At 40.2% G+C, this 27,659-nt stretch overlaps 1 protein-coding gene and 1 non-coding gene across 3 annotated transcripts in view; one reads left to right on the top strand and one right to left on the bottom strand.

Annotated features, from left to right (window-relative positions):
- Positions 1–27,659, bottom strand: part of GAB2 (GRB2 associated binding protein 2) — a 168,708-nt gene that overhangs the window by 24,451 nt on the left and 116,598 nt on the right. For both annotated transcript variants that reach the window (XM_063093266.1, XM_063093267.1), the window contains exon 3: positions 8,807–9,047. In XM_063093266.1, coding sequence (XP_062949336.1) covers positions 8,807–9,047 — 241 coding nt within the window. The remainder of the gene's footprint in view (positions 1–8,806; positions 9,048–27,659) is intronic.
- Positions 3,225–3,458, top strand: LOC134377484 (small Cajal body-specific RNA 7). Its single transcript, XR_010023524.1, has one exon. It is a non-coding gene; the product is annotated as a small Cajal body-specific RNA 7 (non-coding RNA).

The raw sequence follows: 27,659 nt of genomic DNA, 5'->3' as shown, positions 1-27,659 counted from the left end.
TTCCTACATTTTCCATGTTTCTGGTACCATCGTATAGAAAATTTTAAAAATATTCACTTTCTAATTGTTTGCTTCTAGTATGTAAAACTTAATGTTTGTATAAAAGCCTCTTATCCTGTGACCTTGCTAAATTCACTTATTAATTCTAGTAGTCTGTTTTTACAATCAAGTTACCTCTAAATAGAGACAGTGTTGCATTTTCCTTTCTAATCTTTGTGTATTTCATTTCTTTTTCCCCTCCTTATTGAACTGGCTCGGTTCTTCAGTACAATGCTGAACAGAAGTGATAAGAGTAAGTATTCTCTCCTTGTCTCTAATCTTAGGAGAGTATATTCAATACTTCTCCTTTAGGTACGGTATTAACTGTAGGTTATCCTCAGAAGTGCTTTATTAGTTTGAAGAAGTTCTCCTCAATTAATAGTTTGCTAATACTTTTTTTCTTAATGAAATATTGAATTTTGTCAAATGCTTCCTCTGCATCTATTGAGGTGATGATTATATGATTTCTCCCTTTATTTTCTTAATGTGATAAATCACACTGGTTGGTTTTTGAATGTGAAACCAACCTTACATTCCTGGGATAAACACTACTTTGTCATATGTCTTATCCCTGATGTATACGCACATATATGCTCATACATGTGCATATATATATGTGAGTATATACATACATAAACTTATACACACATATTTAGTTGGATTCAATTGCTAATACTAACAACAACAACAAAAAGGATTTCTGTATTTATATTCATGGGGGATACTGCTCTGTAATTTTCTTCTCTGTAACCTTTGCAAGATTTTGGTAGTAGGGTTATGCAAGCCTCATAAAATGAGTTGTAAAAGAATTCCTTTCTACTATGTTTCCTGAAAAAATACAGGTAAAATGTATGCTATTTTATCTTTGAATGCTTGATAGAATTTACCAGTAAGACTATCTGGGCATAGCTTCTAGGTATTTACCCAAGAGAAATAAAAACAAATGTCCACACAAAGATGTGTTCACAACTTTATGTACAAATGGGTTGTAATTTTCAATAGCTCAAACTAGAAATAATCCATATGCCCATCAACATGTGAATGGATAAATGAACTGTTATATAAAAATACACTGAATTACTATTCAGAAATAAAAAGGAACAAACTAATGATATATGAAGCAATAGGGATGAATGCCAAAAGCATTATTCTGAATGAAAGAAATCAGGAAAAATAGTACATACAATTGCATTTATGTAAACTTCTAGAAAATGCAAACTGATCTGTAATGACAGAAATGTTGTCACTGGCTCCCAAGGAATGAGATAAGAGAAGGATGAATTACAAAGGAGCATGTGGAAACTTCATATATACCCATTGATTGTACTTTACTCCTCAAAGAATTGTTTAAAAAAAGGTGGGGGGGATCCTAGAACTGAAACATCAATTTAAAAAATCATCCAAACTGAGCATAGAGAGGGAAAAAGATTGAAAAAAATGAATAATAATAGTGACCTGTGGGTCAGTATTAAGTGGTCTAGCATATGAGTAACTGAAGTCTCAGAAGGAGAGGAGAGATGGAATGGGGCAAAAAAAAAAAATTTTAAAGAAATATTGGTAGACATTTTGCTGAAGTGGATCAAAAATAGCAACACACAGTACCAGCAAGCTAAGTGAACCCTAAACAGGATAAATACAAAGAAAAATGCACCAATACACATAATAGTCTAACTGCTGAAAAACAAAGATAAAAAAAAAATCTAAACTCAGCCAGAGACCCAAATAGCCAAAACAATCTTGAAAAAGAAGAACAAAATTAGAGGTCTTATATTTACTGATTTCAAAAGTTATCACAAAGGTACAGTAATGAAAGCAGAGTGGTAATCACATAAAGACAGGCATATAGACCAATAAAACAGAATAGAGAGCCCAGAAATAAATCCTCATATATATGGTCTAATGATTTTAGACAAAGGTGCCAAGACCATTCAATAGCCATAGGAAAGTCTTTTCAAAAAATGCTGTTGGAAAACTGGATATTCACATGCATAAAAAATGAACTTGAATCTTTACCTTACACCAACTCAAAATGGATCAAAGATTTAAATGTAAGAGCTAAAACTATAAAACGCTTTGAAGAAAACATAGAAGAAAAGCTTTATGACACTGGATTTGACAATGATTTCCTGAATATGACACCAAAAGTACAGGCAACAAAAGTAAAAATAGATAAATTAGACTACATCATAATTAAAACATCTGTGCTTCAAAGGAAACAGTCAACAGAGTAAAAAGGCAACGTATGGAATGGGGGAAATGTTTGCAAATCACATATCTGGTAAGGGGTTAATATCCAAAATATATAAAGAACTCCTACAACTCAACAGCAACAAAAAGCAACTTGATAAAAAAAAATGGACAAAAGACATCTTTTTCCAAAGAAGATATATAAATGGCCAACAAGCACATGAAAAGTTGCTCACATCACTAATCATTAGGGAAATGCAAATCAAAACCACAATGATTAGGATGGCTCTATAAAACAACAACAAACAGAAAATAAGTATTGGCGAGGAGAAATTGGAACCCTTGTGCACTCTTGGTGGGAGTGTAAAATGGAAAACAATATGGAAGTTTCTCAACAAACTTCAAATGGAATTACCATATGATTTAGCAATTCCATTCCTCAGCACAGACCCAAAAGAAATAAAAGCAGGGTCTTAAAGAGTATTCGTATACCCATGTTCAGAGCAGCATTATTTACAATAACCAAAAGGTAGAAGCAACCCAAATATCCAATATAGTATTTACATGCAATAAAATATTACTTAGCCTTAAAAAGGAAGGACGTTCTGAAACATGCTACAACGTGGATGAACCTCGGGGGCATTATGCTAAGTGAAATAAGCCAGTCAAAAATAGACATATGCTGTGTGATTCCACTTATATGAGGTAACTAGAGAAGTCAAATTCATAGAGACAGAAAGTACAATGGTGGTTTTCAGGGTCTGGGGTAAGGGGTAATGGAGAATTGCTTAATGGGTAGAGAGTTTCAGTTTTGCAAGATGAAAAGATTTCTGGAGATTGGTTTTGTACAACAATGTGTATGTAACACTACTGAACTGTAAACTTAATTAAGATGGTAAATTTTATGTTATCTCTTTTGCCGTAATTTTTTTTTAAAAGGAGAAAAAATCATTGGAAGGAACATATATTATATATAGAATAAGAAAAAATAACAGCTCTGAAAATGATGAAATAGAGATAATTGGGTGCTGAATGTAATTTGACTGGAAATTTTTAATATGTATGTTAAGTAATTCTAAGTTTAATATTTTATAGATACATAATAGAGAGTGTGTGTGCATGTGTGTGTGCTTGTGGTGGCTAAGAAAAGGGAACACTGACTGGTGATGCTGATGACGCACTGGTGAGTGCATCAGAGCCTGTTGAAAAAAAAATAACAGCTCATCTCTCATTAGAAACAATGAAGGTCAGAAGACTATAGAAAGACATTCTTTAAATGCTGAACGAAAATAGAACTGTCATTCCAGCATTCTATACCCAGCAAAAATCTTTCTCAAAAATAAAGGTGAAATTAAGATATTTCCAGATAAATGAGAGCTCAGAAAATTTGTCACCAAGGGACTCACATGGCAAGAAATGGTAAAGGGAGCTTTTCAAGAGAAAGAAAACCAGGTGAAAACCTCACTAGACAATGTTTAATTTTTGCTTTCAACCCTTACACATATTTTAAAGAACTTAAAAAGAGAAAAAATAGGTTTTTTGTTGTTATGTAGATATTTACTATTTCTGTTGCTCTTCCTTCATTTGGCACCAAGTTTCCTTTTGGCACCATCTTGCTTCAGCCTGAACAATTTCTTTATCATTTCCTTAAAGCAGATCCCCTAGAAATTCCCTTATTTTTCCTTCATCTGAGAATGTCTTAGTTTTGTTTTCGTTCCTGAAGGATACCTTTGCAGAATATAGACTTTTGAGTTGAGAGTTTTTTTTTTTTTTTTAAATTTCAAGTGGTTTTTTTTTTCCTTTATCACATGGAATATTGTTATAATACGGGCTTTAAAAAAATCTGTATCTGATAATTCCAACATCTGGATTATCTTGAGGTTGGCATCTTTGTCTTCCATGGAGAATTGGTTACATTTTGCTGGTTCTCTGTATGCTGAAAAATTTTGGATTATATACTACATGTTGTGAATGTTATGTTATGACTCTGGGTTCTGTTATAATCCTCTGGAGAATGTTGATGTTTTTGTTTCTGCAGAAAATCAACCTGGTTAGGTTCAGACTGCAAGTTCTGTCTCTTTCTGTGTGTGGTACTTTGAATCTTAGTTCAGATCACATAGCCTCTGTTATGCTGGTTTGGGTTTGTCCCATATATATGTAGCTCAAGGTGAGCCTAAGACTTGTGTGATTTCATACCCAGAATTAGGAGATCCCTTCTCCAGTTCTCTCCACTCTGGGATACTCACTCCTTTCCAGCCCCCAAGGAGCTCCTTTTTTGGTTCCTCTACCTGGAAAGATAGGATTTCTATGAGAGTTTTAGCCACTTGCCCCATTGTGCTGCTTTGTGATGGGGCCCACACTGGAGGCAAATCCATGAGATAGAAAATTCACCTCTGTGTAGTTACCAAGTTTTTCTCCCCTCCACAATCTACCTCCATTTATTTACTTTTCAAAATCTTTGGGTAATTACTGTACTTTTAGATTTTGTACAGAGTTGTTAGTTGTACTCAGTGGAAGGAATAGCCTGTAGTGGCTTCTGCCACCATAGTGGAACTGGAACTCCTAAATTCTTTTTTTAAAAAAATTAATTATTATTATTTTACATTCTAAGATGTTATTGCAGAGCAGTTAGGGGAAGGGGAAGAGGGGAAAGAGGAGGGGGATAGGGTGGGAAGAGGAGGAAGAGAGGGGCATGGTTGAGGACTGTAGCACTTCCCTCATTCCAGCAGGGGAGCCCAGGAGGCTTCCAGCAGCTGCTCAGTTGTACCAGGGCTGGATGTGGACTTCAGGGAGGTATGGCTGATGCCCTTGGCCTCTCCCCACCCTGGGAGCCTGGGGCGTTTCTGGTGGTGGCTTGGTAGTCTTTGCTGGGCTGGATGTGGACATGGGGGTGTATGGCTGAGGTCCTTGGCCCCCCACCACACTGGCTCAGGAGCCTGGAGCACTTCAGCAGTGGCTTGGTGGTTGTCACTGGACTGGATGCCGATGTTGGGGGCCATGGCTGAGGCCTCTGCCCTTCCCCCCACCCTGGCTTGGGAGCCTGGGGGGCTTCCAGTCCTTCTAGGTTTTATAGGTGTTCTGTGGTGGTATTAGACCTTTACTGGTTAACATCAGAACTTTGTCTCTCATTTGTGGGGTTTTTGTTTTTCTTTCAGTTCTATGTTGGATTATTCGCTATTCCCATCACTTAAACTCTGCACTGGAACTAATTTGTTGTCCTTTGGTTACTTCTAAAATGGGGGAACTTCTTGTGGGAACCAGCACTTGAGCCCTGTGGTTCAGCTAAATTGCTGCTTTGCTGCTGATTCCCTGGAGAAGGCTTTTTGTGCAGCTCAGGTTTTAATTGTTGGCCTTGTAAGCACTTCTAGGTCTTGTGAGGTCCGATACACCTGGGTTGTGTGGAAACTCTGGACGGGGCCTGAGTCTTTTCAGCAAACTGCACCCCCCACAGTTCTACATTCCTGACCAGTCTCCACTGAGTGGTCCTGTGCTGACTAGAGTGCAGATCGGCTGTCCTTGCTGTGCCCCATTGTTCCCCTGGTGGGCCCATCTCCCCCGCCCCCAGCACTTCCCATAGGATAGGCCATAGGCCATGTGCTGGTCCCTTGTGTTGACTCACTGGCCTCTGAGTGGCTCCTTTTTTTAGTTGTCTGTGGCCCTTCACTCATATGTGGGTTCACAGGAACTCTGTTAGTGGTCTTGCTGGCCTGGGGGCCATCAAGGCCCTCTTTTCCCCTGCTGCCTCCAAGTAACTTCATATAAAGGGCACAGCTACAGCTTTTGCCAGCTCTTGCTCCGTGTGCTCACCAGGGCCAGCCTTGAAGTGGCTGGGGCTCTAAATGGTCGGAGCAGTCCTTTCTTTCTCTCATCGTGGCTTCTCCTGCCTTCATGAACTCCATGGGGTTATCCTTCTCTTCCCCTGAGCTCTAGCAGTCCTACCCTAAATTCCTTTTCAGAGTTTCTATATCTCTCCTAAAATTCATCATCTCTTCATCCATTATATACTTTTTCCACCTATAGATTAAAACAATTAACATAATTATTTCAAAGTCTTTGTAGGCTAGCTCCAAAATCTGAGTTTATTTTTGTCTATTTCTATGTACTGAATTCACTCAACTATGGTCAAGTTTTACAGTTTCTTAATATGTCTAGCAATTTCTAATGGTACAGTGAACATTTTGGATGATATATTACAGGAACTACATTTGAAAAGCTATGTAAACTGAATTTCACTTCTTTCAAGAGACAAATCTCTTCTAGTTTCTGCCTGATTTTTGATTGCTCTTCAGTGTCTTTAACAGTTTTTTTTTTTTCGATATATTGTCCAGAGTTTATAATTGCTACAGTGGGTTTAGTACAATGCAAGCTACTACAAACTACTAGCAGAAACTGTTTAGTCTTTCTGGACTTAAGAAAGCTTCCTTCCCACCCTCCATCTCTCCTCGGAATTCTGCAAACACTGTTTGAACTTATTTTCTCTAAAAATCTCCCAAGAGCCTGCTCATTACCCCCTTGCTCCCTCATCCACACAAGTGAAAACAGAGACACAGAGAAAAGCACAGCTTGGTCAAGGACCCACAATGATGCTCCTGCCCCAGCTGTAGATAAGTTCTATCTCCTCTATTATGTTATCTCTCTGCAACACACATCTGTTCAAATATTTATTATTTGACCTACTATATGCTCTGGGTCCTGTCTTCAAAGAGCAGTAAGATATTACTATAAAAACCCATAATACAAGCCAGAAAGTTCCAAATGTTGTGAGAAAGATAATCAAAAACTACTCTGGTAATTCAGAGAAGAAATTAATTCCAGGTAGGAAGATTAACAGAAGTTTTATGGAGGAGGTAGGGGTGCGGAGAGCGGACCTAACTGCTAATTTAAGCACAGACATTTCAAAAAGTTCATGGAAGGATTAGCATTATCTTTCGATTCTACTTTTCCACAAACTTTCTGAATTACTCTCGTATTTGTTCTCCGATGCTTTAGCAGTACCATGGGAGTGGAGGTGGTGTTAGTTCTTAATATTATCTAAAACCTACTTGAAGTGTGATTCAAAGACACATTTATTCCCGTTCTGAAGATAAGGAAACTATAGGTCAAGGAGGTTAAATAAGTTGCTCAAGATCATAAAGAAAGTGGCAGAACCTGAATTTAAACCCAAAGCCTGTTAACGTGCTTTCCATTATAGCACACTGCCTATCTCTGATCTGTAATTCAGGAGAATCAGGTACTATTTATAGTTCTGCCACTAACTAGTTCAGTGACCTTGGCTAATTCATCCTGTCTTTACAACTCAGCTCTTCATGTGTAAGTTGATGGAGGTTGAACTAGTTAAAGTTCACAAATGAATGAATCATGTTTCTTCAAGGAAAATGGAATTGTGCAGCAGCCTTAAAATAGAGCGTTGGGAGCCTCTGTGTGTGTCAGTAAATGACTCAGAAAAACAGAAGGAGAGTAGCATAATGTAGAGAAAAGAGAACAGAACCAGAAATGAGAAGATCTGGGTTCTAATTCTACTTCAGCCATTTATTAGTTGCGAGCCTCAGTTTCTTCATCCATAAAATGGAGATAAATTATCTATATTGGCTCTCTCTCAGTGTGTTTGACTGGTTCAAATGAGGTTATGTATGAAAATAGTCTCACAAATATCCTGAAGTGATACATTAATACAGCCATTTCTCTATTTGCCTTAGTTTTCATAACATGAGTTAGATATTTCTAAATTAATTAGTTAAGGTACATGATTTATAAACTGTTGGCTATGGTAGCAATTGGGAACTAGCTCTGGCAAAGCCTATCAGCTCTGTGCTTTTGTTTATCCTAACAATGGGAATAAAAGGTAATAAAAATATGTATAGGTTCTGTACTTGTAAGAGAGCTGGTAGTGTTAGAAAAACAAAGATCATGATTCTAGGGCAGGGAGTCTTTGTTCTAGAATTTTCTGTGATGATAGAAATGTTTTGTATCTGTGCTGTCCAGTACTTGAAATGTGGCTAGTACAACTGAGGAACTGAATTTTACATTTTACTTAATTTTAATTAATTTAAATTTAAATTATCTTTAAATATATGGATAGGAGCTACAAAAGCACAGTTCTAGAGCAAAAGTGAGAGATGGATTTGTTCAATGGTGTTAAGGTTTTATTGCTGTACTCTTAAGGTCAATAAGTAAACTGACTTCATTTTTTGCAATTCTGAAACTCTAGCCAGTAATGCCTCCCCCCCCCAAATCAAACAAAATGGTTTTTATAGCATGATTTTTGATAATGGGAGGTTTCTCTGGAACCCCATTATCACTTTGTGGCAACACAGATGATACCAATAAAATGTGAAAGTTACATAAGCAAAAAATTATGTTTTGTTGCATAAGAGGGTACTTCAAAAAGTTCAGGGAAAATAAAATTAAAAGATAATAAGAATCTTCTTTCCATGAACTTCTTGAAGTACTTTTATATGTGTTTTCCCAAAAAGATAAAATTATTTTACTCCCTTAAAATTAAAATTAAAAATCAGAGACTGAAAAGTACTAGGCCCTGTGAGTGGTCACTGACCCAGCTAATGGCCATACAGTCTCCTACCTTGCATTTTCTGCTCTCCGGCTTATGCATTGGTGCAAGTAGAGATACTCCTGAGGCGCACTGGTGGACAAGGCGGGCTGCATGTGGTTTGACACAGGGGGTTCAAATGTGAACAGAGTTGGCTGGCTGGAGTGCGATGGGGCTGAGGCTTTTCGTTCTCGAAGATGTGGATTGGAGCCACTGAGCTCAGCTGGAGAAGAGCGGGGGCCGTGACTGGCTGAGGAAATGTTTCTCAGGGAGTCTGTGAAAAGGAGAAAGAGCTTTGTGAATGAAAAAGGAAGAAAAGGTGTCCTTATCCTAAACTGGGTTGTCAGAGGGAGAAAAAATATTAGGAGCAGAGCAATAATCCAGCAGTAGTATTCTCTCTCGCACATACCTACTCCCTGTCTGCCCTCCCAGAGAGAAGAGCTGGAGCTCCTGGCCACCTTGGTTGAAATGGAGATAACTGATTTCCGGGCTGCTCCTGAAGCAGCCTGGAGGTCACTTCCTACCATGACCAGGGCCAAACAGGCTCCACTTCCAGGAGGTGTGGCTACTCCCTGGCCCTCAGGCAAAGTCACCCTCTGGAGCAGCGAGTACCACTACCTCCCTCCTCTTTGCTGGCTCCTGCTGTCATCTCCTCCCTCAAAGCTAAGGCTCGCTTTGTTAAATAAGACTCTGCTTACTGAAGACTCATTAATTGAGGCCCTAGATTTACTGCATAATGATAAAAACAAAAATGTATTTGGAGCGGTCTCTTAAGATGGCACCCCAGCTCCTCCTGCCTGCCCTTCCGTGTCCTCTGAGGACATCTATGTTCCCCACTCTCCAGCATTCTGTCTATTGGTCTTTTTCTCTCTTAACTCTTATCTCAAACTCTCCTCTGTTGTGTTAGAAAGGAAATGAGGTATTAAGGACAGATAATAGCTTAGAGTGCTACACCCCAAGCCAAGGGCATTATTCATTTGGCTGGCTCCCTAAGCTTAGTTCAAATTCCTTAGCATAACATACAAGGCCTTTCACAGTCTGACCTATTTCCTGCTTTTCTCCACCCATAAACAAGGCATATGGAAGCATCATCAGTCCCTGAACACACCAGCCTCTTTTATGATTCTTTGTTTTGGCTTATGCTGGTTTTTCTGCCTGGATTTCACTTCTACTCAGCTGGCAAACTCATATGCAGACTTTAAGACCCTACACGGATATCATATTCTCTCTGACACCTTCCTGGACTGGATTCTTCTTCTGGGTGCCAGTAGCACTTGGTCCAGGCTTCCATTATATCCACAGTCATTCGGCCTCCTTGCCTAGGCCATAGGTTTCTGAGAACAGTGACTGTGATGTTGTTACTTTGATAGTCCCAGCACTTACCTAATAGAGGATAGGTACACTGAAGGTTCTTAGCCCACGTTTGCAGAATAAGCAAAAACATTCATTTAGCATTCAAAAATTCCAACAGTGAAACTTCTTGTTCAAAAGAAATAAAGGTTTAAAGATGTAATTTCAGACGATGGTGGCTTTCTAGTGTTATTCAAATCATATCAGAGGGGACATAGTTCTCTTTCTACTCTCTGTTAATCTGACCTATTTCAGGCTGTGCCCTTCTCATGGCCCTAGGCAGGGTTACCAGCTCATTTATGCTCCACAGCATTAATTACTCTCCAGTCATTTCTGATGTTGGGCAGGACAATTTACGCCAGTGTAAAACAGAAAAAGCCAATGGGCCTAGGGGAAAAACTGTTCCACTGACAGCTGTATTGACCTCCAAAATGAATTCCCATTACAGGTCTCCTAGTGAACTGGACATTTGTTAACAGAATCAATGGCTTCATTACTCCATTAGATTTGGGAGATGATCTCTCTAACAGTGGAGGAGAGAGGTGTATGCTAGGGGATGGGGTAGCCACAGCGCCAGAGAATGAACACAAGCTGCTGCCTGAGAAGACACAGGCAAGGTGCAAAAACAAAGCCTCTGGAGAGATTCTCTTCTCTATTGTCTTTTAGGACTCCTCTTCCTTTGCCTTCCTCTTCAATGGAGGCATGCTTCAGGATCTTGCTCTAGACCCTCCTGTAGCCTCACTATCACCTGGGAGACTCTCTTGGTATTCCTGTCCACTGCCACAGCTTCAGTTACCATCTATGTGATGACAACTCTCATATCTTAATTTCTGGTTCAGTTCTCTCTCCACGGCTCCCTGTCTTATATCCCACCACCTGCTAGGCATCTCCACTCAAACATCCCACAGGCAGATCAAACTCAATGATCTAAATCACACTCCCCTATCTCAGTGAAGTACATCAACATCACTGTCCAATCAGTTCTCCAAGCCAGAAACTGGGCATTACCTACAACTCTTCCCTGTTACTCAACAACCACATCATGTCATTATGCCACTGCCCTACTTAAAACTCTTCAGTGGCTCCCTGTTATCCTTAAGATGATTTGCAAAGATCTTACTCTTTTTAAAACAATTTTCCTGTTTATTTCTTCAACCTTGTTTCTTACCAGTACTTCCTTGAATTTCAAAGGGAATTCCAGGAAAATTCCAACCTCTGTCTCACCACTCCATACTGGCTGTAAACTCAGTGAGAGCACAAATTCTGTCTCTTTTGTAATGGTTTTATTCTCAGCATCAAGCACAGTGTGTGACAACTAGATAAACGTGTTGATTAAACAAGGTACATAATGTAAAAAGTCATTGCTCCCTCAATATCATTTATTGACTCCTCATTGCCTTCAGAATAAAATCCAAGTTCCTCAGTTTGACAAGAAAGCCATTTTGTCACAACCTACTTATCCTGCCTTGATATCCAATGCATCCTTCACGTGCCCTGTGTTGAATGCTTGGGCTGTCAGTATGAATAAAAGAAAAGTGATCCATCCTTACCTCTGCAACCCTCTGCCTTGAGATCAGGCTGTGGAGTCATATCTGTGACCCAGTCTATTTACTTGCAGACTGGGGGAAGTCACTTCACTGCTCAGAGTCTCGGTTTCCTTATTTACAAATCAACGTAGGATAAATATAAGGATAACATACGGAGTCTAGAAAACCTTGCATCTATAGAACATGCAAGACACTAGAGCCCACCCTAATCCAGTACAACCTCCTCTTAACTAATTATATCTGAAAAGGCCCTATTTTCAAATCAGGTCACATTCTGAGCTTCCAGGTGGACATGAGTATTGGAGAGACACTATTGAACCCAGTTACGGGCACCAAGAAATAGTCACATAAACTCAGGCAGAGATCTCTTAAAGGTGTAAGCAGAAGTGGGATTTTGACAAGTGCCAGAACAGCCTTGGAAGAACATTTCTAGACCTATAGACCATTAGATAGAGCTGGCTGGTTTCATAGACGTAGCTTTAATTTGTGCTGGCAGAATAGAATTCCAAGTTTCTGTTGCATGAGGGCCCAACTCATACTAACCCCTACTTCACCTTATTAACACCTTTAAAACCTCTCTGATTATGACTAAAAGAGAAAAGCATATTTGGATTTTTGTGCCAGGGAAAATTCTCTTATTCAGTACGTTCACTTAACAAATATATATTGAATACCTACTAAGTGCTGGGACTGTTCTAGGCACCAGGGATGTAGAAGTGACTAGAACTTGTTTTGCATGTTCTACAATGACTGGTGTCCTTATAAAAGAAAACAGACACAGAGACAGACAAACAGGGAGAGTGCTATGTGACGACAGAGGGAGAGAGTTGAGTAAGGTGTCTATAAGCCAAGGATTGCCAAAGACTGCAAGTGGGAAGCCACCAGAAACTAGAAAAGAGGTAGAAGCAGACAGTCCCTTAGAGCACCCAGAAGGAACCAACATAGCCAATACCTTAATTTTGGAAATCTATCCTCCAGAACTGTGAGAGAATAAATTTTTGTTGTTTTAATCTACTCAGTTTGGTTACTAGAAGTGGGAAGGCGGAGGGAGAGGGGGAGGGGGGTCTGTGAGAAACTGGTTAAAGGACACAAAGAATGTTTTTCTCTGAAAACTGAACACTCAGTAAATATAACGTCATTACTAAAGTACATTGGAGTAAGACATTCTCCCTTTCTTACGTTCTGTTCCCTATACTTCCTTTCCTCCTCCAACCCCTCTATTCAAGCCTTCAGCCCCATAATTACAGCAAAGCAGTGTGAATTTCAGTACAACAGGATAGTAAGAACACATGGTTTAGAGTCAAAAGACCCAAATGGGTTGAAATCTGCCTCCCAGTCAAGTCAATGAACTTCATGCACATGACATGAGTCAGGAGATCAGGCATCCAGTACCTGTTCTGCCATTAACTAGCTGTGAGATCAGGCACAGGTCTCTCTGAGCTTCAGTTCATACCTATCAAGTCGGAAGGGTAATCCTTGGCTGCCTATCTGCCTCACTGGGTTTCTGTAAGGGTTAAATGAGATAAAGGTGTGAAGGCAAATCTGTGCACACAAATAAAACATTAATAGGATTTGATTTTATTACCTGGGTACCCCTGGAGGGAAGAAAAGAATGGTAAAAATAAAGGAAAACATTAAATGACAACGTGTGGCTGGGCTGTTTTTGGTACTTGGCAGTAAGGCTGTCCTAATGGTGTGTCTCAGGTCATTAGGAAGGTCAGTTATATGGCAAGAAGAGAATGGAGGTTTCTAGACTCCTGGCCTGGGCTTCTATCTCTAAGTCTAGACTAGAGGTAATGCCCACAAATCCCTGAGTCAATTTGTTTTCTTTTAAACAGGGTTTTATTTTTTCCTCTTTTTCCTGGCTTCTTTTTAGGGCCCTACAAAATCACTCCCCTTCCTTTCTACAATCACCCCTGGGAAGGCTGCCCAGCATATAAACACTCCTCCCACCTTCTTCAAAACTGTACAACAGGAAAGCTCTGAAGGATTTCAGCAGAGGAGCCCAGCCCAGGCCAGCCCAGCCATCAATTGACTAGTGATAACAGGAGCAGGAAAGGGGAGGTTGGTGGGAGTTTCTGGAAAAGATGACTGGCCAAATAATGACTAGTTCCCTTATCTCAATGCCCTTTTTATCTTTATCACTTTGCCCCCAAAATCCCCACCCTCAAACCTCAGTGGGTCTCAGAACCCATTAAGTGATAGACCAAAGGGCACGTTGGAGCCCAGGCTAGATGCAAAGCCTGGCTCTGCTAACTCCTAGCTTTGCAGCCTTCGACATGTTAATAAATCTATTTGACTCTCACTTATTCAACAGGGATAATCACAGTTTGTAGGGCTGCTGTGAGGATCAGAGACTATTTTATATAAAGCATTTAGCAAAGTACTCAGCCATTCTTATTGCTCCTATTCCTGGAGTACACACATAGCTGATCTCAATCAGCTCGAGATTGGCCAAGTGGTATGATTACTTTTCAAGCCATAGTGGATGCTTGGAAGGTAACAGTCACTGTTTTAGTCAAAACTATACCATGTACAGGTGTTATACGGGGAGTTAATGAGAACCAAAAGGACAATACTGACTAAAATAATCACAGCTGCTATTTACTGAGCACCCGCTGTGAGTCTACCCCATGAGGTAGATATTATTACCTCCATTTTTGTTTTTTTTTTTGATGAAGAAACAGATGCATAGAGAAGTTAATGAACTCTGGGGTCACACAGCTAGAAAGTGGCAGAGCCTAGATATGAAACAGATCTGTCTTCAAAGCCAATTCTTTTCACCTGTATAGAGGAAAGAGTTACCACAAGATCTCTATGACATGAATGGTATTGTCTTATGGGAGGCAGAGTCAAATAACAGAATGAGGGTGAGGGCTTAGCTATATTGCCAATTGGCTGAGTGAATTTGGGCATGCCATTTCATCTTCCTGGGCCTCATTTTCTCTATTAAAGAAAGAACTTAAATTAGATCAAATTTAAGTACAGAGAGCTGGTCCCACCTCAGACCTAATGAATCAAATTTACACAGAAATTTAGGGCCGAGCCCGTGGCGCACTCGGGAGAGTGCGGTGCTGGGAGCGTGGCGACGCTCCCACCGCGGGTTTGGATCCTATATGGGAATGGCCGGTGCACTCACTGGCTGAGTGCTGGTCACGAAAAAGACAAAATAAATAAATAAATAAAATAAAATTATTAAAAAAAAAAAAAGAAATTTAGATTAAAATACACTGGTTTGGTTTAATAATCTCTGATCCTTAACTCTGGGGCAGAGGTAGAAAGGTTAGGATCTACTAAAACTCAAGGGCAAAGCAGGCTCTGAAAGCCAAATGAAAGAACAAATGCTTCCAAAAACCTTTCTTTGTATCATCAAAATTATAAATTGAAAACGATCCATGTTTTGTTTTGTTTTCAGTTACTATACTCAAAAATATAATTCACTCAAAATTTTCATCAGCTCTTCTGGTGGGAGACCATCCATGTTCTCATTGGCCCTTCATAGCATCTGTCTATAGCCAACTCCAAAGGAACAATGTGTAGCAGAAAGAACCCTGATGTGGACCTCCCTGAAACATGGGAGTCCAGGTTCTGAAACTTTTACTGTAGGGCCTTGGGAAAAACCTTTAATCACCTTGCACCTCATTTCCCACGTTGTCAAATACCAAAGAGAACACCCACTCCACAGGGTTCTTTTGAGGATTTGATGAGATGAAATAGGTAAACAGTAATAATTAAATATTCAACAAATGGTTGTTGACTTGAAACCTGTCCCATTATTTATTCCTACAAGTGAAATGGTGATAAAATTCTAAGGGTTCTAATGGTGAGATGATGATTTTTGGGGGGAAGGGGACAACTTGCCTATAGGGGGATCCAAGCCCTTGACTTTGGTGTTACAACACTGTGCTCTAACCAACTGAGCTCATTAGCCAGCCTGAGAGAAGATGATTAATGAAAGAATTCTGAAAACAGAATTATACAGAATTCTAAGGGGTTAGTGGTCCCTGTAGAAAGCTAATTGAAAAATAAGGATTGGATGGGTGGGCAAATCTAAAAAGAAAAGCACACTGATAGGTGCTGAAGGCAAGATTGGATCAACAGCTCCAGGTCCTTTTAACTCACAATCACAAGCCTAAAATTATTTAAAAAGGAATAATTCTCAAAATCCTCTGGCACACATTTTAATTAGAGGAATAATTCATAAATTTAAGGCCAAAGACAAATGGCTCTACTATATACAGTAACTTGTATACTATGGCAATTGGAAGGGTCCCCAGAATCCAATCTCTCATTTATCACCGCTGTCCTGCCCCCACCCCAAATCTCTCATCCACAGGTGGAGAAACTGTGGCCCAGAGAAATGAGGCCAAGGCCTCACAGTGGATCAGAAGTGCGCCCTGGAATCAGAATTCAGATCTCTCAGTCCAGAGGTTCTTCCCCCTGTACCAAAAGAAAGATGTATTAAAGTTCATATGTTAATGATGCATTTGACCCTTGTAACTTTTCCACAAACATATCAAAAATATTGAATGAAGATGTACCCTCTATAATGGGGGTGAGGTGTGGGTGGGAGGGCAATCAAGTCATGAGATCTGACTACCAGAACATTGGCTAACCAGAGCCATCTTTTTGTTGTGAGTTTATATTACTCATATTTGCATGGTAAGTAAATATTTGCTGGATCAAACTACTAAAGACTACTATAAATAATTTCCCGAGTTCAAAAATATAAGTTTCCTAATGTTTATAAAAACTATAAAGCAGAAGATAAAAAAAGGGAGGCAGAGACAAGCAGTAACATGAGATCCCACGAGACCTTTCTGTGACTATGATTCCCCACCCCCCTTCCAAAAAAGAATCTGAGAAAGAACACCATCTCAGAGCTGAAGAAAGCCAAGCCAGAACATCCTGACGTTGATGCACATGATCTCACAAGCGTACGTTAGCAGAAATTGATTCTGTGAAGACCACGGAGGAAGGAGAGTGAGTGGCTGTAGCTTAGAGGCATGGCACTTTACCTGGTCACACATCCTTACATAACCTTCTTTGCCCTGGGACATGTTATTTTAGAGATGCAAATGCCTTGCCTTCCATAAGCCCTCTAGTTAGAGTTAATCATGCTTTCCTCTAGACCTTTTATAGTACTTAACTTCTCCATTTATTTTAGTTGAGAATTTACAAATCTGTCATATAAAACAAGACTGTGAGTTGTTAGGAGTCAGGATCCAGACCATTTCTGTTTCTCTGACGGTGTTTAGCACAATGTTCTTTGCCTAGTAAATGCCAGGATTAGAACAAGAAGGTGTTCATAAACACACTATGGCAGTAAGTTTTTGTCAGAATCTTTCTTCCCTAGGTCAGAAGAATGAATGACTAGCTGCAGGATCCAAATGTAAACTGTTCTTTAGGGTGGAAGGAATTGTTATCACTTAGTGAGATTTTCTGGGTTAAGTTTCTGTTTTTGCACAGCAAGTCTATATTCAGCCATGCACTGTCCTGCTCACTTGAGAGAGATCAAGTTACAAGCTTTGTTCTCACTGGACCTGACACACCTACTGTACACCTCGGTTGTGGCAGTCTACTCTCCCACTCCTTCGTTTGGGACTTGGGTTGGTTAGGTGGTCCCCCTCAAAGAGTTCATTCTTTTCTTGGAATGAAGCACTCTTGTCACTTACTTAAGGGCATGAGCACTTACTGTAGGCACTATGCTAGGAGTTGCGGGCCAGCCAGAAGGGGTGGATCTTGTTCTTGCTCTATGAACTTATACTGCATTGGAAATATTCAGGCCAGCACTTCCACCTTCCCCAAGGAACTTTGGAAACCGAATAGTATTCCCAGAGAAATCAATCCATCTAGTGAGTACCATAAGTTCACATGTTAATGATGCATTTGACCCTTGTAAGCTTTCCACAAAAATATCAAAAATATTGTATTTAGCAATATTTTACCATATGAAAATCTTGTTTAAAAATTGTATTTTTAAGCTAACCAACTTTATAAGAGGTAAGCTTTTCCCTCCTTGCACAGTTACTCTAAGAGACAAATGGAAATTGGTGTAAAACACAAATGTCAGACATTGTAATTGTGAAAGCTTACTAAGTAAGAATCATTAGCAGTGGCAATAATCACAAAAACAATACCTTAAACTGATCTAGTCTGGATGGTGAGGCTGGGATTCTACGCTCCAGCTTTGCCTAAGGAATTATGAGATCTGCAGAATTATCTGGAGCACAATTTGGCTTCAGGAGAGACAGTGTGGTATTGGGAAAGGAACATGACTTTGGAGCCCAGATCTTAACTTACTAGCTGGGAAACCTAAGGATGGTTTCTGAATCCAAGAGTCCTAATTTGTATAACTGGTAAAATACCTACCTGTATAGTTGTTCTAGTGGTAAGAAACGCCATAGTCCCTGCACATAGGTGCTCGCCCTCAGCACTCCAGTGTGGGAGGTAACCTGGTATGGGAGAAGATCTTGAACTCTGTTCACAAACCTTCAGGGTTTGACCACTGCCATGAGTTGTACCAGAGGGTGAAAATAAGGTCAACCAGCCTCTGTGTGGTGAGTAGAGGACTGCAGGGGCTGAGAGACTGGTAGGACCCAACTTGGGTTGAGCTGGCAGCTTTTTGTCAGCCCCTGCTGCCTGTGCTGGTATTACAGCAATCTCCTGGCTTCACATCCTATCTTCCCAATCTTGTATCTTGATGCCTCAGCATCGCTAGGTTTTTTTCATTGAGGTCCAAAAGCTAGAATTATCTTTTTAACACCACTGGGAGGCCCAATACACTGAGACTCTATGAACTGGGTAGATCTGCCTATATGCCCAATATGAGTAGACATATTACTAGACCAGAACAGGAGTTGGCAAACTATGGCCCATGAATCAAGTCTGGCCTGTTTTTATAAATAAAGTTTTACTGGAGCACAGCTACCCTTATTTGTTTACATATTGTTTCATAGGTGTTTTTTTTTTTTTTTTCCCTGGTTGCTGGCCAGTACAGGATTCAGGATTAAAAGGCTGCGCTCCACGTTTACCTATTGTTCATAGCTGCTTATACAACAGCAAAGCTGAGAGTTTGCAAGAGAGAACAAATGGATGGCAAAGCCTAAAATATTACCATCTGGCCCTTTACAGAAAAAGTTTGCAATCCCCTAGACTAGGTCTTATTCTAGTTTCTATAATCATGTCCTCTCTCAAAATATTAGCATCTAATTTAAGTTCATTACTAAGGAGATAAGAGTAAGCTGAAACCCATAAATTTATGTTTTGAAATAATCAAGAAAAGGAATGGCCAGAAAAACCAGTTTGGAGAGCCCATTAGCATTATTACAAGAAATCACACTAATTTTCATTATAGCACATCTTGGACACAACATGCTAGTTGCTGGTCAACATACAGAATTAAAAGATTCAAGAGAGTTAAACTTGTTCCAACAGGCTTGAAAAAAAAACACCAAATAGTTCTTTCTGATCCTTAACCATTTATACTTCTATATCACAGAAACACAGGTCTGGAAATAATCCAAGGGATTATTTAGTTTAATGCAAGAGTATGTAAAAAAGTTCATGGAAAAACAGAATTAAAAGATAATACAAATCTTTCCATGAACATTTTGAAGATTCCTTGTACTTTACTGATAAGAAACCTAAGATCCAGAGAGAGTGAGTAATTGTCTTACCAGTGACTGAGTGCCCAGAAGCCCTGGGCAAGGATGTCAGTCTCTTGTATTTTTTCTAGTAATACATCTAATTGGAGGAACAACAAACATAAATTCTGAGTATACTTTTCTACTTCTGAAGAAAATGAAAAGAGCTTTTACCTAATAATCTAACTTGGTTCCATGAAGTACTCTAAATAAAGTCCAACATTATGACTGAAAAAGGTCCAAATTATTATTGACATGTTCTTTTAATAAAATAGTAATGTTTTCATATGTATTGATGAAATTTACTTTGATGTCAGTTAATTTAAAAAAAAAAAAAGCCTGCTGGGATATGACAGAGATTAGACTGAATCTATAGATCAATTTGGGGAGAACTGATATATTAACAATATTTAGTCTTCTCTACAACATCTCTCCAGTTAGTGGGTCTTCTTTAATTTCTCCCAGCAACATTTTGTTATTTTCTTTATAGCAATATAGCATGTTTTTTTGTTAAATTGATTCCTAAATATTTTATTTTTTGATGCTATTGTAAAAGGGATTTTTAAAAAATTTATTTTCCAATTGAAGGCTGCTCTCAACAACTATGGCATTTTCCACAACCCTGAAAGGCTGGCTGGGCAGGGATCTTTACAAGTTCATTTACCATATAAAGAGACTGAGACTTAAATAAAATGACTTACTCAATGTACAGAGCTCTTAGGAAGTGCCCAAGCCAGAACTCAAACCTCAGTCTTTTTCACACCAAATTGAGGGATCCTTTCATTATGCAGCTCAATTTGAGGCATAGAGGGTAGATGAGAATAATACCCTTTATAAATTACAAAGTACTACACAAAAATCCAGTGGAATTAAAAGCAAAACTATTCTCCTATGACTAGTCAAGAAACCAAAGCCCAGAGAGGACTTTCCTGACCACCTGACCTACATGGCTTTCTAGTCACTCATCACATTACCATGTCATATTTTCATCAAAGCACTCATTGTCATTATTTGAACATTTTGTTTTTGATCTGTCTCTTCCCACTTGACTACAAGCTCCTTTAAGAGTGCAAACCCTACATACATGTCCTGTTCACCACTGATGACTCAGTGTGGTGGCCATGAATTGTGCCTCTCAGATCTCCTGATGATGAGCTCAATTGACTGACAGTACCCGCTGCTGGCCCTCTGCAGCCCAACTCTTCACATTCACATGGAAGCTGCACTTCTTGTGAGCTGTCCTCTATCAGTGGCAGGAGTGTGCAAACAGGTCTGTTCCCATGAGACATGGGACTTCTTTAACGAAGACTTTGGCTCAAGAACTTGCACTGACCTGCTGAGACTGTCTTGGCACAATGTTGCAGTCTAATCCTCCTTCCTGCCTTCTCTCCTTCACAGGTGGTCAGACCTGCATCCCACTATGAAGTTGCTCCTGCCTTCTCTGGCTCCCGTATTTACCCTTCACAGGTATTTCACCCAGTAAATCTCTTGGCACATCTAAATTCTTCTTGATATCTGCTTTTCAGAGAACCCAAACCAACCCACCTAAGTGCCCAAAACAGTGCTTGCTGAACAAATGTTTCCCCTCCCCTACCCAAATGTCTTCACCAATGGCCAAGTTCCCCAGCTGGCCTCTCGGTTCTGTTTATAATTATGTGGATGCTCGTGGGCGTGAAAACATCTGTCCTAGATTCAGAGAAAACTGAAGCTATGGTTTAGATCAATGGAGAAAAGCTGGCTTAGGTTAAAATTAAAGGCCTCAAGAACTCTGTGTGATGCCCTCTTAAAGGAATTTAGGAAGAGCAGCCATGGTAGCAAAGCCAGAGAAGGTCATCACAAAAGAACAGAGATGTCGGTGAGTCTTTCCCAGGTCCTGTACACATGCTGAAGCCTCTGTACAGGCACTGTGACAGTTTGAGGCAAGGAACTATATCTAGAATTTCAGGGTATTGCCTAATAGATATGAGCATGGATTCTGGAGCCAAACTGTCTGGCTCTGAATCACAGCTCTTTTGCTTAATAGCTGTGTGAAGTAGGGAAAGTTATTCAACATCTCCATGCCTCAGTTTCCTCATTTGTAAAATGGGAATAATAATAGATATCTACCTCATAGGATTATATGAGTTAAGATCTGTGAAATGCTTAGAACACTGCCAGTACATAGTAAGCTCTTTGTAAATACTAGCTTTTAGTATAGTAGTAGTAGTATATTTAAAGAGATACCTTTGTTTTTTGAGCACCCCAATTACTTAAGTAATAATGCACTTCAAATCAGGAATGTCAGCAAGGTTTAATTGGTAAACGTATCAATCACACACAGTAAAAATGTTTTTAAAAAACAGGGATGGGGTTATTTAGGATATTTCAGTTTGGAAGAGATAGGAGTAGTGTGGTATACATATTCAAAGAGCTGTTGTGAAGATCACAGAGGAGGCAGCAACAATTTATTAGCCATACATTCAACAGATATTTAATATGTGCTTATCAGGTACCAAAAACTATGCTATATGTTTTAAATGAACCCATAATCTTCATAATAATATTGTGAACAAAGTCTTGTTTCTGTTGTACTGTTGCAGAAGTTGATGCTCAGACAAGTAAATTAAATTACCCAAGACCATGTTAAGATTGAACTCATCAATGTTGTGGGTTCATGTATTCCTATGATTCCAAGACCCTATGTACTAAATTTGCCCTCTATACCAGTACATATATAAAAGCACTTAAGAAATCATATGGTCTTCGCTGTGGATTGACTGAATTGTGTCCCCCAATGTTCATGTATTGGAAACTTAATTTCTACTCTGTTGAGGGTAAGAATTCCTATTATGGTAACTGAAAGGTGGGGCCTTTAAGAGGTGATTAGATTGTAGGACCATGCAATAGTGAAGGGATTAATAATGGTGGTCAGAGGCATGGTTCTGAGGGCTTTAAGAGGAGAGCGAATGAGGAGGTTGATCTCTTGTTCCTCTGCTCTGCTATGTTCTGCCATATGAGACCTGGGAGTCACTGTCGCCACCACCAAGACCCTCACCAGATGTGTTCCCTGGATTTTGGACTTCCCAGCCTCTCAAACTATAAGCAATAAATTTCATTTTCTTGTAAATTACCCAGTTCTGTGTATTTTGTCATAAGGAACAGAAACAAACCAACACAGAAAGTTGGTACTAGAGAAGTGGGGTGTTGCTTATAATAAATACTGAAAATGTGGAAACAGCTTTGGAACTGGGTGTTGAGGAGAGGATGGAGAAATTTGGAGGAACAGGCTAGAAAAAGCCTAGAGGCTGGTGAAGTTTAGAAGGTAAGAAAACCAGGGAAAGTTTGGAATGTTTTATAGACTGGTTAAATGGTGGTAAGCAAAATACTGATAGAAATATGGGCAGTAAAGGTCATTCTGAGAAGATCTCAGATATAAATGAGAAGGGACTTATTGGAAACTGGGGCAAAGATCAACCTTGCTACGAACTGGCAAGGAACTTGGCTGCATTCTGTTCATGCTCCCAAATTTTATGGAACGTGAAACTTAAAGGTGCTGACCCAGAGTATTTGGCAGAAGAAATCTGTAAGCAGCAAAGCATTCAGGAAGCTGCAGGGCTACTTGTACAACCCATGCTAAGTTACGGCAGCAAAGGCATGACGTAGAGCCAGAATCTGAAAGGAAAGCAGAGTGTAAAGATTTGGAAAATTTGCAGCCTGTCCGCGTGGTAGAGAAGCAGAGAGCATTTTCAGGAGAACAATTCAATGGTGTACAACTGTTGGCTAAGGAGGTTAGTGCAGAAGAATGGGACTGTCAAGAGAAGGGAAAAAAGACCTTGAAGGCATTTCAGAGATCTTGGCTCTGTCTTCCATTACAGGCCCAAAGGCCTATGTAGAGAGAATGGTCTTGAGGAACAGGCCTGAGGTGCCCTCCATGCGCTCGCTGCCCAGGACAACCTTGAGATGCTGCTTCTCGCACCCCTTCTGCTCTAGCCTTGGCAAAATTGGCCCCAGGCATGGCAGGACCCGCAATTTTGAATGATACAAGCCTGAAGCCTTGGCAGCGTCCATGTGGTGTTAGGTCTGCAGGTTCGCGGAATGCCAGAGCTGTGAAGGCTTGGGAGCCTCCACCCCAATTTCAAAGGATGTATGGAAAAGTCTGGGGGCCCAGGAAGAGATCTGTTGCAGGGGCGGGTTCACTGCAGACAGCCTTCATTAGAGCAATGCTGAGCAGAAATGTGAGGTCAGAGTTGAAGCAGAGAAACCCTATCAGTGCCATGCCTAGTGGGACTACCATGGAAATCTCAGAATTGTAGAGCTAACAGCGTGTAGTGCCAGCCTGTAAGAGTTAAAGCATCACCTGAGACCAGGAAAGCCATAAAAGTGGAGATGCCTGAGGACTTGGGGACCTAAGCCCCACATGAGCATGCAGAGGACATTGAACATGGAGTCAAGATACATGATTTGCCAACTTTGAGATTTAACGCCTGCCCTGGTGGGTTTTGGACTTGTTTGGGACCTGTTACCCCTTTCTTTTGGCCTATTTCTCACTTTTTGAACAGGAATTTGTACCTTATGTTTGTCCCACCACTGTATCTCGTTAGTAGATAACTTGCTTTGAATTCATAGTAGATAGCTTGTTTTGAGACTTTGGACTTTTGAGTTGAAACAAGTTAAGACTTTGGGGATGGAATGAATGTATTTAACTGAACCCTCCCTAAGGACCCTTCAAGATCTCATATTCTAGAAGTTTCTCCTTTTATGAAATCTATTCCCTTCTGTCTTGGCTGAGTGTTTTGGCTAATATGATTCACCAGCCATGAAGAATTTTGCTCCCTGATTTCATCCAGAAAAGGGGTGAGAAGGTGGCAAATAAAAGGAAACAATATACAAATGGTAGATACGTAAAATAAACTTCACACCACTACATAACTCTATCTCATCATCCATTTTGAGTTTTTCTTCATTTTTTGTTTTTCATTGTACTTTATACCACTGTTTCAATATACAGAAGAATTCCAGGTATCTCAGACCCTATATCTCCTGTGAGTAAGATTAGAATGTTTTTGAAGCTTCTTTTTTCCTTCCTCCTCAACAGTGAATTTCTCAAAATGACAATATTTGGAAATAGGTCAGAATTTTTAAAACGAGTTTGGTATAACTATAAATATTTACAAAGTTACAACCAAACACTGTAACTAAATCATTCATTTGGATACTTATCAGGCAGCTACTCCTGTTTCTAAACAAGATGTGCTCTCACCCTCCTGCGTCTCCTTCCCGATTCCCAAACTCTGTGATCGCAGCAGTAAACTGTTTCCTGCTTCCTAAGACTCTGGGAACTTAAATAGCAGCTCAGGAAGAAAGCAAGAGAAACATGAATTAACTGAGAAAATCCTGTATTGACCAGGTTTACTATGTGTTGATTAAAATTTCCATTTCTATCACTGGCCAAATGTGGGCTTGGTTTTGAAGCTAAATTCGGAAATTAAAAAATTTAAAAAAATTTTTTTCCACACGTGAGGTTAACCTCAAATTTTTTATCTGGTAGACATACTTTGGTGCAGAGCCACACATAGTTCAGTTAAAAGTGGGTAAATCTTGCTGAAGATTGAGGGGCCCAGGACCTAGCATCAGACATGGGGAAGGCAGTGCCACTAAGAAGAGTTCCAAGCATAGTCTGGCTGAGAGAACACAAGGCTCCAGAATTCAATGAAAGCAGGTCCACGTCTTATGCTCTTCTCTAGCCCCATCCCTAGGACAGGACCTGGCAAAAGTGGTAAGTGTGCCAAATGAGTGAACACAGAAACAGAAACTGGGGGGTGCATCACCTACAAATGTGGGGGGTAGAGTCCAAGAGGAGGAGGAAGCATGTTCAGGGGAAGCAGAAGCAGATTTTCTTCAGAAATTCAGGCAGACAGACTCTGGCAACCCACAAGTCCTCCAGTGGGCAGTGGGCTCCAGCCACTAGCTTAAGGACTGGTAAAACTCTGGTATATGAGGGGGGCTAAATAAAGCAGGACAGTGCCAATCCTGGGAGGAATTTGAGACTACAGGCAGGTTAACAGGGCAAAGACTGAAGGATGTGAAAATTAGGCAAAATCCCATAACTGATCCTAGTTAACACACAGGAGCAGGACCAGAACTGAGCCAAAGGGACAAAGGATTCCAGAGCACTGACTTTATGCTGAGGTGGAGGGTGGGGCTGAACTTGACAGTAGAGTTTAGAGGCCTCTGGCCATGAGTACAGAAGCAGAGGCTGGGGACCTGGTGATCCTGACACCAGCACAGCCTCTAGATTATTGTTCCCTATACTTTTACATTTTAGGGACAGGTTAAAACACTGCCTCTTTATTTACTCACTTGTGCACTCCTAGAAATGGACACACAGGGCTGCTAATTTTTAATGATGTCCACTAAGGAAAAACTATTATTTACTATGTCAGTCATTTCATGCGCACAAAGAACAATTTAATATACATGTGCACACATAAAGACAATTTCTGAATAAAGGTAAGTTCTAAAATTTGATTACATTTGGCTTTATAAAAATGGATTGTATCTTCTTCCTCATGTTTTTCATTTTGTTGTGGACTGATGAAAATTTTCATAGCTCAGTACTGGTCTGCAGGTCCCTGTTTTGAAATACCTGCTGCAGACTAATATTTTCACACTGTGTTCCGGCCTTCCTGGGTAAACCATGGGAAAGAAGGAGGGGCAGGCATTGGGGTCCAGCTGCAGCTTGCAGTGCTTGACCCTCTCACCTGCAGTACTCAGAATGGATCCCTCTCACCCATTTCATATATTGATTTCCATGTAAGGTCTGGTTAAAAAGTGCTTAAAAAAAGGTTTGAAAATCACTTCTAGTTTACTGTTGAAGAAACTGAGATCCACACACTGAATCAGTAACAATGCTGAAATTTAAAACTAGGACTTTGACTTCCAATTCAGATCCTAGAGAGAGATGACTGTATCTACTGATTTTGTAGAGTTCAGAATCCTATGGAGAACTATATGTAACTGGATGTTTAATCATAATCAAGATCTTCAGAGGTCAAAGGTGACCTTACCACTAATTACAAAGTTCTAATTCTATCTCTAGCCCAAAATTACAGTTAGACTGGCCTTTGGAATCTGGTCTGGAACCAATTCAACAATCATTTACTATACTCCTTCACTAGGGATAATCAGAAGCACTCAAAGAACAAAAAAAAAGGGGGGAAGGGGGTGAATCTCAAGAGATGTTTGGGAGCCATCCAAAGCTTCTGGTATTGAGGAATTGGGATGAGATGCTCCATCTCTAACAGTCTGTGGGTTTTGGCAGGTAACACTAGATTTAATCTATGCTGGCTGACTGGAATGGTGAGGGGGAGATTCTGGTATAAAAGGAAAGCAGGAAGAAGGATCAAGGTTTAGAATGATGAGAACAGGGTCAGGTTTCTCCCTGTCTCCTTTTTCTCCTCCAGAGAGTCTGGACTTCCCTGAAGGTCAGGGCTGGAGCCTGTTCCAGGACAATGCAGAAGGGTCTGTGGGGATTTTATGGAGTTCATGTCCCAACTCAAGGCCTGCTCTGGGGGTGACAAGACACAGCTGTAAACAAAAAACAACAAACAAGCAAAAGATTTGAGGAGGAAGGGCTGATGTTTCAGGATATTTAAAATAACCTTTTTTTTTTTTTTTTTTAAGGCATGAGGATTTCAGATCTGGCTGGTAACTGGTCTGGATGTTTATTTTCCTCATTGTCTCAGTGGAAAAAAAGGGTGGTTGATTCAGACAGCAGCCTCCGCCTCTGGGCTGGGGCCTGGGTCAGTCTTCTCTGTTTTTTGCTCCTCAAGAGATGTGTCTCAGCCTGGGGAGAAGCTGTGTCTTACTTCCCACACTGGCTGTTAGCTTCCAACCAGGGTCTCCTGGAGGAGTTGAAAGCTTTGATCTCAGTTAAAAAACAAAACAAAACAAAACAAAAAGGTTGGGGTTGAGAACAAGAGAGGAAAAGGCCCTCCCAGGGATGAGGAGAGAGAGAGGGAGAGGTCTCTGAGAAAGCTTCTTCCCTCTCCACCCTACTCTGCTCCTGGCTTCTCCCCTGGCTATCCTACTTACTTCCTCATCATGGGGGAAGGAACAAGGTCAGCACAAGGCATCTGAGTGGATCACTTGGCTCCACCACAACCCTCCCTGCTGTCAGAAATCCAGCTGGAATAAGGGGTCCTGACCTTTAAGGCACCAATCAGTCTCTCTAGAGAGGAAAAAGCTGTTTGAAGATGTCCAATAACATTCCTCCACTGGATGTTGAAGATTTCCCCAAAAACATTCCTATGGGTATTGTTTAACCCCAGATGGGACCCAGGACTTAAAATAATTCTGCTGTTA

This window comes from Cynocephalus volans, chromosome 4 (genome assembly GCF_027409185.1).
Source record: "Cynocephalus volans isolate mCynVol1 chromosome 4, mCynVol1.pri, whole genome shotgun sequence".
Taxonomy (NCBI): domain Eukaryota; kingdom Metazoa; phylum Chordata; class Mammalia; order Dermoptera; family Cynocephalidae; genus Cynocephalus; species Cynocephalus volans.
Note: the sequence above shows the minus strand (reverse complement) of the source record. Positions and strands in the feature narration are given on the sequence as shown.